Source organism: Pygocentrus nattereri, chromosome 11 (genome assembly GCF_015220715.1).
Source record: "Pygocentrus nattereri isolate fPygNat1 chromosome 11, fPygNat1.pri, whole genome shotgun sequence".
Taxonomy (NCBI): domain Eukaryota; kingdom Metazoa; phylum Chordata; class Actinopteri; order Characiformes; family Serrasalmidae; genus Pygocentrus; species Pygocentrus nattereri.
Window position 1 is genome coordinate 34,501,113 of NC_051221.1, and position 12,518 is coordinate 34,513,630.

A 12,518-nucleotide genomic window follows, 5' to 3' on the forward strand; every position below is an offset into this window, starting at 1 on the left:
ACACGAGAAATAGAAAGGGAGAGAGAGAGAGAAAGGTAGAGAGAGAGAGACAGAGGGGTAGAGAGAGAAAGGTAGAGAGAGAGAGAGAGGAGAGAGAGAGAGAGAGAGAGAGAGAAGGATTAAAAAATAATGGGCCTCATTTACCAATTGTTCTTCAGGTGCCTTCTTAAAATCCACTTAAAATATACTCTTCATGAAAATTCTGACATTCACCAATGTTTTCTTATTTGTGATTTGTTCTTAGGTGAAAAAACAGAATCTACACCCAATCCAGAGCACAAAGGTGTGAACAGTTCTGCAGTTTAAGAACAGGTAGGACTTTTCTCAAAAACAAATTTAAGAAAAAAATAGGGAGATATTGGTGAGAGAGAGAGAGAAGGAGAGAAAGAAAGGGGGTGTGGTAGAGGGAGCATAAGCCAAAGAGAAAAGTGTTAAGAAAGAATGAAAGAGAGAAAGAGGACAGCAAGAGCAAAGCAGAGAGCAAAAAAGAGAGACCAAGATGGTGTGCGAAAGACAAAATAGAGAGCAAGAAAGAGAGAGATATAAAAGAACGAATTGGAGAGAGTACAAGAATGAAAGAAATGCAGAAAGAGAGAAGAAGTACAAGCAAAAGAGAAAAAGAGAGTGGTAACAAGAATGAGGGAGAGTAAAAGAAACAGAGAAATTGGAAGGAGAGAGAGAGAGAGAGAGAGAGAGAGAGAGAGAGAGAGAGCATATGCTCTGTACACGTGGAAAAAGACATATCATTATTTCAAATTTTGTGGGATAGTAATGGTGACTCAAATTGGCCGGACTGCTCTCAGATCCCAGAAGCAGAATTCCTACTACAGTCATGGGTTTCCAAAAATATGAGTTACCAAGGCGATGCGAGACCACAGACAACGTCAAAAGAACATGACACACTCGTTTCCAGTTGTGGGAGAAGAGCTGTTTGGTATTTTCCGACCGTGTATCTGTTCCAGGACCTCTGAGGTCTCTGTGAGACACTCTGTAATTCTATAGAGCTCTGGTCGTGGTCGTGAGAGTCCATGATAAGGAGCCTCAGTGAGAAGTGATAGAGCTTTAGAGCTGTACCTCCAGGCCGGTGTTGCGCTGTAGCATGGGCGGCTCGTCATTAACAGGGATGACTGTGATGCTAATGGTGACAGTTTGGCTGCGTCGGTTGATCTCATAGGCAGAGGCAAAGAGAGTAAGGCTGTCCTCTGTGGTCTCCGTGCTGTCGTGAAGGTAGTAGATGAGACCTTGCTGCACCTGAGCATGGGAAGATAAAGCAAATACAGCTGATATAGAGGTGGAAAATATGGCCAAAATATAATATGATGATATGTGAAGACATTTTCATGATTCGTGCAATTTATCATGACATTTTGTTTATCTGAAGTTTAAGACGTTGGACGAGACGCTTCCAAAAGAGTAGAATATTTAAAAATGCTATTAGAAACTATAAATACTTTTCTTTTGTTTTAGCTTCAAAGTTTCACATACTGTTCATTCTGTTCACACATCTCACTACATCTAGTTAAACATTTATTATTATAAATGATGCTTTCTTGGACTCCTGGCATTGCTGCAATTTGAACTTAATCTCGACAATAGAGGAAAACCTAAAAGTGGAATTCCACTGATTTTCTTGCTTAATTCAGTTGTCTTGATGTAAACAAAGTGCACTGATGTGAAATTGTTCATTATAGCAAAACATATGTAGCCATTTTATTTACTATTAAAGGAAATACCAGTGACCTACGTGTGTCTTCTGAGTTTTTATATGCAATGTTATAAAAACATTATGTTATAAAAACACCCAGCAAAATTATGTTGGATCTGAAAAAAATATTTTTTCGTGGTGGACTATTTTGTCAAGCAGTGACTTGCATTTATATCTCCACACAGCATATATTGATATTTTTTTTTAATTATGTAAAAATATATTTTTAAAAACTCTCTTAAGACATGTATCCAGCACCAGGCAGCATATTAACAACCTTTTCGCTTTGCAACTTTCTGTGAATGGAGCTTTTAGAAATACTAAACCCGGTTGCCATCACCACCAGTGGGAGCAATTCTGACTTGCCCAGTTTCTATGTCATTGAGCCTTTGACATCAAACCACTCTGAATGACGTCACAATACAATAGCGTAAGTTTCTGTTGTTTTGTGCAACACTCTTGTGCAGCTGTAAACCCTGGGAAAAAAAAGCTTGCATACATATGTTCATTGCAGTCATTAACTGCTGGGCTGTTGGTGTGCTTTTGCTTTAGGCTGCTGCAGAGCATGAGCAGGCTCCAGTACTCTGCTATGTGCAGATTTTAATGGCCTCCAGATGATCACCACCTCATGGATGGAGCAGCTCAGTCTTTTCACTGATGGCGGGTGTTTATCTGGCAGACTGGTGCTTTCTACAAGAAGCAACCTTTCTTATGTTGAAGTTGTTATGTTAGTGTATTTGATTACTGTGTATTTTCACTTCATTTGACTGTTTCTAGTGCTCGCTTCTAAACTTCAAGAGTTGGTGTCCATTGCAGCCCAGAGTAATGCTGGGAGCCTATACCCTTTTCCACTGAGTAACACAAACTACCACAACTCTTGTGTGCCTGTTCCATCATTCATGCATGCCAAACAACAGCATGAAAAGAACCACCGGTCCCACATGAGTGAGTGGAGAAATTCCCAATGATGTCTGATAATGAGCATGATACATGCCTCTTTCATTTAGGGGCCATTATTCTCTGGTTTCAGTCCTTTCCAAAGCTACTTTGCTGTTTTCTCCCTCAATATGGTACTCATTTAGAGTCCTGCTGAAGTCTTTACGCTGTACTGCATAATAAAAAAGAGGCTCTATAAAGATATACCAGGAATGATGCTATGGGGAATGAAACATTAACCACAGCTTTGTCAGGAGAATGCTCTGTCTAGAAACACTGCAAAATTACTATTTACTCTTTTTACTGTTGCCTGTTGGTGTGGAGTGGTTATGGCAGCTTCATGAAAACCAAAGTGGAGCCGTCATCCTAAGCTTAAAACTGTCGTGACCCTGGAAGTAACCTAAACAAGTACTTGGGTTCTCCTTTTTTTCAGGACAAACCTGACCTGATGACAAGTCAGCTTTTTTTCCTATACCAGTCCAACAGAGCCACCCCACCAATTTAGCAAAGCCAAACCCTTCAATAAACTCCAGTAAGAGCTTTGCCTGATCTGGGTTCAGTTCTTCAGGCTATACTGATCTTTCTTCACAGTGGGGTCTTTGACAGTCTGGTAGTGCTCAGTAAAAAATGTGTGGATGCTTTATTATAGGAATATATGGGCCAGTTTATTTTGGCTTGGGGCAGCAGAGCAGCTCCGTCAGAGTTTCCACCCCTGCTTGAACACAGAATGAGCTGAGGCCAAGCTCTACACTGCTATAGGAAGTGTCTAACTATCTCCACGAGGTTCAGCACTGCTACGCTCACATGAGACATAGTGCTTTTCCATCAGAACCCAGTCATTTTACTCTCACTCTTTCCACTAGCAGACCTTTGGACCGCTGCAGTAGGCAACACATAGCTAGTGGTTCCAGCAAAAGCCTATTCTGAGAGGATTCAAAGAGAGCTGAGATCACGCTGAACAGAAAGAAGAGAGAGAAAGAAGAAGGCAATGAGAGGGAGAGCGAGGAGACATTGATTCCTTCTGTCACTTAAACACAGAGAACATCACTGTTTTGTGGCACAAACAACTGGTTTGATCAAAGTCTGGCTCAATGGCTATTATGCCATGAATGGCTTGTAATTAAGATGCAGAAAATGCTATTTTATGCCTGGCTGTGCTTAAATGATACAGCTAATACTGGGGAGAGAATTTATTTGTCTCAGAGTGCCAGACTGCTTCCACTCCTTGTCCTTTTAATTAAACCAACAAAAACCTCCTCAGTAGCTCCTGGTCCCTTCTTCTGGTGTGATCAGAATTAGGCTTCTTTTTCCTTTCGCATAACATAATGGTGGAGACACAAAAGTAACAAGAAAAAGCAAAGGTGTAATTCACCATTGCCCCTACTTGCCCATACAGTCATCTGAAAATGTCTGCACGTGGCTATTTTGGGACCTATGCTCATAATGTTCTCAGATATAGGTAAATAAATAATAATAATGATAATAATTTTAAGAAATTATTTTTACATTTAAAAACAATTATAATGTAAATCAAATCCTACTTAAAAATCATATATGTGTTTATATATTAAACACAAATAATGGAACCCCACACTTAATAACAAAAACCCCTCTTTTCTTACAGTGTCCTTGAGAGGCTGAAGCTTTAGCATTAACCCCTTGCTGGTGGCCCCAAAGCTTTATGACATAATTCTGCAACCTCAGAAAAGCGCCAGTATGCATTAAAGTCCCTGTAGTTACTGAATAAAAAGCCTCACTATGTAATAAGCCTTAGAATACAGTTGCTTCCTATTTTGTGATGAATACCCTAAATAATAATTGGTAACGGTAAATAAAAGCAACATGCCATTAGGCCAGCTACATTGCAGAGTTTTAGTTTGCACTGAAACTTTTTCTTGGAATTAGATACAGTTCATTAACGAGGTACATTCAAAATCTGTGGTGAACTGCGATATTAGAGCCAGGCCTTCTGTTTGCCCATGCACATAAAAACATGCTCAAAAAAACAAAAAAAAACACAAAAAGACAAAGAGAAAACAAGACCTACCATTACAATGCTCATTTCTGCTCACTCCCTATGGGATTTCTAATAGTATATTCATTCTAGATTAAACACACACATTTGAAGAATATGTTATACCTGCCATATTTGTATTTGATGCTTGTAACAGACATCAGTGTATATTTACCTTGTATGTTTCAGTTTTATTTTCAGTGAAGAATCCTGGCAGAGAACTGCTACTGTTTTCCACTTCTAACAAATGCCTGGAACCTAGTTGGACTGTCATTCTTAGTCATAGTCAGTGAACTTCTGGACTTGCAGAAGGCCTATAGTTTATTTTCATTGACCCCACTCATTGGAAATTAAAACCCATTTGGCTGACTACACTGTCTCTTTCTAATAATGTTGGATAATATAATGTACAGTGCCTTCTGTCCAGCTCCTGAAGGCCTAACAAATGGAAAAGAAATCTTGATTGGACAATTTTTGTTGGCCAGTTCAAGATCTGAACTGAAAACATAAAGCTTAATCAAAATAGTATTATAGAGTTTAAATACAATAAGAATACAAATCAACTACAAATTACAGAAATGTACTTTTTACTTATCAGAAATCATTAGGCCTTCTCTGAGGCCTAGAAGGCCCTGAGAGTTCCCCAGTGTTCCAATAGGTATATAAATAAGCTTAAATACTTTATGTACTTTTAAATAACACTAATAGATTGTAAACTATTAAAGACAATGTCAGTTAATGATAAAAAGCCTTTTCTCTGCTTGATATAGATAAGGTTGAGATTGTGCATATTATGAGAATATTATGCAGACCGTTATTTGAGGAGAAAAATGACTATACTTACATCTTTCCAGGTAAAGGAGACAATTCCTTCTTCATCCTTGTCTAGGTATTTGATCTCTCCATGCTGAGGTGCTTCCTCCACGATGAACTCGATGTTGACAGACCTGTAGAAAGGGTGTGTGACATTTAGCACCTCCTCAGAGAGTGCCACAGCTCCACCTTCCCTCAGTGTGAAGTTGACCACCTCGATGGGAATAAACCTGGGTACAATGTCCACCTGCACCCTCAAGTCCTCCACTGTGGTGAAGCCATTACTAACGTCCATTGTGAACCAGTCTGTACCCTGCAGCGAGGCTGACACGTACAGGATTGTGCCTTTATTTACATCCGCTTGTGTGAAGGAATGGATATAGTCCAGCACGGGGGTAGCTGTGCTGTCTGAGTCACTGGTCATTTTGACCACATGGCCAAGACGTGGAGGTTCTTTAATGCTAAACACCATCTCAGTAGGGACAATATCTGCCTGCTCCACCTGAAAAGATGATAGTAAAGTTAATACATTTTAGGACCATATTTTTGCAGCTTTACTTGAGAGCAAACAATAACCCAAAACAAATGTAAATTATGTGGGTGTCGTGTCTTTCCACACAGATGTACAGTATATGCCATTGTTAAAAACGCAAATTTAGTGTGAAGACATGTTTACACAGTCCAGCTTGTCCCATTTGGGATGACTCACAGTTCTGACATGTAATCATAGATTTCAAGAAAAGCTGGCATTGATATTGAAAATAGGTTGTCTTTTATATTCTCCATGCAACAAACCTGAAATATTTTAGGAAACACTTATTTAGATTTAGATTAAGAGAGCCAAGGAGAACCCCATCTTTAATAAATTTGCAGGAAGCTGGTATTCTTGAAGGCAGCATTGTGTGCTGCATATAATTACTGAGTGTGCACGCAGCATAAGGTCAGCCATATACCAGCTCTAAGTCAAAACAGGCACAGAACTCTGCCTAAACTATTTTCTTTCAACAAACATTTTGCAACAAAAAGCACAGTAGTACTTGGCTAGAGTTTGTCATTTAGTAAGTTTGAGAGCAGTAACACTGTGGCTTTGGAAAGTTACATGGTTATAAAATGAGGCAGTGATAGTCTTTTGATTATATGTTGGCAGAATACTAAGCCAATACTGAAAGAGACAGTATTGTGTATTTTGTTCTGTTAATTTTGGTTGAAGTGTTTTAAACATGGGCTGAATGCTGATCATGGAAACTAATCACCTTTCACAAATATGAAAAAGCAGTAGCTTTTCATCTGTACATTTCAGTTACCCTGATGCCCTAGTTGGCATATGCTGGATGTTGGCATATGCTGATGTCTTCTCCATTTGATCAACCACAATTTATCACCTTAGGAGATTAAAAGCACACACTCTTGCTCTCACTGTCATGTGTCAAACTAATTAACACTGAAAAAGGAGGCCGCATAACATATCAGCCACATATTTATGTCAAAACTTGCTCTGGTGTAACATAAGCTTCTTTCAACACACACCAAAAAATCCCCAAAAAGATCCTGTGAATTTCAGTAACATCAAAAGGTATGTAATTCTGCATATCTCCACTCTACATTTCCAGTAATGAGCATCCATACCCCATTGTGTCACGGGGAATTCCACTGATTTTTAAAACATTTCTGAGTAGTTCAATCATTGAGATGTTAACAAGGTCAATGTAAGTGATTTGATGTAAAAACATTGTAGAAAAATGCACCAACTCAATGGTGGTGATAGGAACAAGGGCTTGTGATGTGTACAATGTATCCAAAATGTAGCAAAATCTACAAGTTTTTCTAGAATGGTGCACATTACATTAAAATACTCTGAATTAATTTGTTTACGTCTTAACCATTTAACTGTGCAGATGATTTGAAAAATGTCCTGTCAAGGACATAGTCAAGTCAGAACACTGAATTACAATGCACACAGGTGGGCTCTCATTCATTCCAGTTTTAAAATAATTGTTAAAGAATTGTATCATTGTTTGTTCTTATTTCTAATTTAATTTTGCTTAGATTTTGTTGACTGTGATCTTTAATCTCATTAACTACAATGGTTAATAAAGGTAAAATAAAATTGAATAAAAAATTCTGCTCTTACCCTCAGATGATCCGAGTCAATAATGGAATGCTCTCTTTCATATGCAATGATCCCCTGATTGGCGGTAACCTGAGGTTCAGACAGATATCCTTGCTTGAAGATTTTGATTCTGAAAATCCCTTCCTCAGACAAGCCTTTTGTATGAACAGTGAAGGTAAATGAGTCTTTGGACTTCAGGCTCTGATCGCTGTGCTCATACGACACTACTCCTTTCGTAAGGTCCTTCTGTGTGAACCGACTGGCCTCGATACCACTGACTATAATCCTCCCATCACTGGGAGGAGAAGTTATGTCATACACAATTTCTGCAGCATTTCTGATGTCAGTGTTGAATTCTGTGCCCAGAAGACTGGAGTCAAGAGTCTTGGTGCTGCCATGGTCTATGACGACCATAGTGTTATTGACAACATGGAGGTATGGCTCACTTGCCTGAACTTGGAGCAGGGCTGTTGTCTTGTGCAATCCATCAGACACTTGAAGCTGGAACCGTTCACGATCAGCACCTTTATGAACAAACAGAACCTTCCCATCTCTCAGGTCTGCCTGTGTGAAACGGTAGAGGGGTTGTGAAGGGTCTGCAGATGAAACAATGCTACCTGAGAGAATTCCCCCTCGAGCATAGACAAGCTGGGTGTCATTAAAGTCTGAGTCATCATCCCTGAACATAATATCATCAGTGGTCAGCAAACGCTGGCCATTTCTCACCACGTTAAATGGTTTATTGATGACCCTTTGAGGTACGTGATCATTTTTGGATTGAACTGCTATGTTAAATATTCCTTTGAGGACCTCCTGTCCTTCTGTGCTGCCTTCAGCTTCTTCAAACACAAGGAATATAAACTGGTCACGGTTGATCTCTGAGCCATCATGTTGGTAGATAAGCCTGTTCAAGAGTAGATCTTCATTACTGAAAACCCGAACAGCGCCCTCAAACCTTGGCACACCAGGAGGGGAGTCTCTGATGAGGCGTCCATGCGTGGGGTCTTGAACAATCCTGTACACAAAATCTGTGGATCTGGGAGTCTGCACCCAGAGATATTCTTTATTCAGGATGTTTTCATTTCCTTCCAATACAACCAGTTTCTCATTGGTCAGGCTAGGTGCATTGGAGTCAGCTTTAATTCTGATTGGGTAGGTGTATACTCTAGAATACTGATCATCTGCAGATACCTTGAATTGAAAATGGTCCTCAGCATCAACAGCCCTACGGATTGTGGGTCTGTAACTGACATGTCCATTCTCAACATCCTGCTGGGTGAAGCTGTTTCCCTCTGACAAATCCCTGCCTTGCAACATCAAGGCACCAAGTGTTGGATGCTTCCAAAGGACATATTTTATTGATGCTGAGTTGATGTTCTTCCCCTTCACCACAGCTTCCAGGTTTTCATGTGTGATGACTTTTGGCCCTTCGGTAATTTCAAGGGGGACAATCTTGTTCATTCTTACCTGATCAGGCATGATTTTAATTATAAATACATTGTCTGGAAGAGTAAACTGTCCAAGGTGAGCATTAAAGTGAATATACTCCGTTTCTGTGTTGTCCAAATCAGATGAGATTGTAGAGATGTACCTCAGTTTATTCTGCTCCAGGTCAGATTGATGAAATAGTGACACTCTCTGTGGTACACCATTATCTGCAATAATTTGCAGTTCGCCTAATTTCAAAGGCTGCGTAACATTGAATATGACATCTCCATTCCTAGGAGTGGCAGAAACAGCTAGGTTCTGTATCCCTATAGATGTGTCACTGCCTTGAGTGAGGAGAAGTCCAGTGTTAGTGACTAGGCTCATCTGTGGGGCTGTAACTGCTAGTTTGAAAGTAGCTGACTGACTAATCTGATGCCCATCTGAAACTTGCAAGGTGAGTCCAGCCACTGAGCCTCCTCTGTGGACGTAATAAATGAGTCCATCCTTAAGCTGTCTGCAGGTGAACTTGCTCAGGCTCCTGCCAGGATATTCTGTATTCTCCAAGTACCCGTTAGGATTCGGGTTAGAGGTGACAGTAACGGTCAACTCATCACATTGATTATCTGAATCAACTATTTTGATCAGGTTAGAGCTTAAGCGAGTGCGTCCATTCTCTGTGACTGAAATATCTCCTCCACTAAGCTGGGGGATGTCATTGACAGGGAGAATTTCCACTGGAAGCATATACTGGTGGGGAGTTTTCAAACACTCTGGAAGACTGGAACCAAATGCAACCACCTCTAGCTGGATTTGATCATTATACTTTTCATTGCCATCATGAAGATATTTAATCTTCTTATTCACAACATCCAGAAGAGTGAACTTCTTAGTGCGCCTAGTGTTAATGTTCATATCTACGAGCCCATACCAAGGATCAGCCTGTAAAGTGAAGATGATCTGAGACTGTCGCATTCCTACAGCATTTAGATTGAATGTTGGGTTGAGGTTGGTTACATCAACAATAGCCTCCCCACCCTCAGGAACCAGCAGAGGGCTGACATCCAAAAGTTTAGAGACATTTCGAAAGATCTCTGGCATGTCAGGAGTTGGGAAACAGTGCCTTTCTTCAGTGACGCCTACATATCTGATACGCAGTGGGGCGGTAGTTGTAGTTGTCTCAAAATCATAATAGCTGGAATAATCATAATCTTCTCCCTCACATTTAACATGAACGTCTTTAGTTATCAAGGCATCCTGCAGGCTTCTGTCTTTTTGGTTCACCTTGATTTCTCCTAGACAACCAATGAAAGACTCAGAAGTTATCTCCTCCTCCATACGAGACAAGTAGTTATCACGGAACACTTCTTTCATTTTCCCCTGGATGCCTCCAAAGTATAGATTTCCTACAAGGTCTAGGTTTTCTGATCCATTCAGAGGGAGTGAGACAGATTCACTGTCCACTGTAATCGCAAAAGTGTTGGGTTCAATCTGCATCTTTATCCTGTGCCATTGATCATCATCCAACTGCACTTCTAGGTTGTTCAGGACCACCATGCCACTGCCGACATCTACCACACCTTTGAGGTGGCCTCCTGTTATGCCCATGGCAATGAAATCAGACTGGTGACCAGGATGGAAGAGAAGCAGTGCATCTTCAATTGTGGTTTTCATCAGCACCTCTATGTTGCGAGAGCCAGTGCTGGCCCTGGTCCAGGTTGGGAAGGACACAAAGGAGTCTGGGCTGATAAAACTAGTGGCCTCCCCGTCTCTTGCTTCAAACTCACTACTACAGGCTTCCTTAGTGTCATAGCAGGCACGAGACTCTGAGGATAAAATATCAAACTGTCGGGACTCAAATGTTATGTTGCTCATACACCCACGGAAGAAAGGAACAGCAGTGCTGAGGTATTCAACATCCAGATCTCGCACACCTCCAAGGAACACGCCCGTATCGATATTGAGGTCCTCCCCATCTTGCATTTCAGTGAAGGTTGTAAAAAGGTTGTCCACAGTCATGCTGAGTTTGTTTCCTTTCAGTGTGAGAGAAACTTGATGATCCAGTAGATTATTCAGCTGCACACCTGTTGAGGAGGTCAACACTTTTTCACCAGATCCCATGTTTATCCTTGCCTATGGAAATAAAAACACCCAATAAGCATTAAGTATGTAAGGCTTTAGTGTTAAATCTACATATTTCACATTTACAGTTGATTTACATTAAGGAAAGTTAAACCTCCTTGCTTCTCATTTTCTTTCCACCAACACTGTTAAGCAATTAATAATGAGATTAAAATGTCAAGATTCTCATTTCCAAATAACAGCCTGGGCAGACGAAGAAAAGATGCTGTTTACTATGTTTTCTGAGTTCAATCTAATGAAAAGAGTAGCTGGAAATGCCTTTTTAATGAGGAATCTCACAGTATGATGAATGATGAAATTGTTTTGAGAAAGGACATATTGCAACATAATTCCTGCATTTTCATTGCAGCAGTATATCTATACAATCTATGCGTGCTGTGAGAACATTTTCCTCAGTGGCTGAAAGATATCAGCTCAGGTCAGTAACTCACTCCAGCTCCAGGGAAGATGTTTTCCATATGTGATGAGCAGAGAAGTGAAGCATAGCCTGATTAAATGTAAAGCAGCTGAAAATACATCTGACTCATCAGAATACCATTCAGGTTGACCACAAACCAAATTACTGCGCATCTGAAAGACGGGATGAATATTTGGTTCTCGTGAAGAATTGAAAGCACAGTCTTTCAATGGCCATGAGAGAAATTTAACAAGGGTTTGAATTTGTTTATACACATGCTGTAAAAAATGGTTTGTAAAAAAATTACTTCATGTGGTAGCAACAGTTTAACTGGTCAACTCAAATAAATAGTTTGAAAGAAAGTATGCAATGGCAACATTTTAGTCAAGATATTTTGCATCAGTTCAAACCTCAGAAACACTTGGTAAGGTTGTCAAAATAAAGGCTATTTTTAATAATTCCATAGTTATACAAATATTTTAGGATATTGAATGTTTAATACAGTACCACTAAGCAAGTAGGCATGAGCAAGTCTAACGCATTCTAGTTTTTGCTAAATAATTTGAAAAGTAAGAAAAAGGAAGAATAATATTTTTCTATACAAGCAGCCTACACATCTGCTACAAATGAGAACACTTTCAATTTAGCTGACAATGCAAAAGTTGCTGATGATAATAGCAAAAAATGAAATATTTTTTATTTACAAGGCAGCTATAGTACATTTTGATGAATTTGTGCATAAAAACCTCCAACAAATTTGGCTGTTTTTATTCAAAAGGGAGATATAGCCTTGTCACTCACCATGTCACTATGGACACCAAGAAGGTAATTAAAAAAATTAAGTGGGAATTCTGTTGCTTATACACACAGTTCAGTAATCAAAAATACCTATGAACAAAAAACTTTTATATATAGTTACCATTTTTAGATACAAAAACAGTCTTCAGGTGAAATATTGAGAAATGCTGATTGATTG

The 12,518-nt window shown here is 39.7% G+C and overlaps 1 protein-coding gene across 1 annotated transcript in view; it reads right to left on the reverse strand.

Annotated features, from left to right (window-relative positions):
* The window catches only part of cspg4 (chondroitin sulfate proteoglycan 4), a 66,916-nt gene that overhangs the window by 10,903 nt on the left and 43,495 nt on the right, over positions 1-12,518 (reverse strand). The window contains exons 3-5 of the mRNA XM_017714971.2: positions 7,600-11,136; positions 5,500-5,970; positions 1,075-1,251 (exon numbers count right to left, since the gene is read on the reverse strand). Of these exons, the coding sequence (XP_017570460.2) occupies positions 1,075-1,251; positions 5,500-5,970; positions 7,600-11,136 (4,185 nt within the window). The remainder of the gene's footprint in view (positions 1-1,074; positions 1,252-5,499; positions 5,971-7,599; positions 11,137-12,518) is intronic.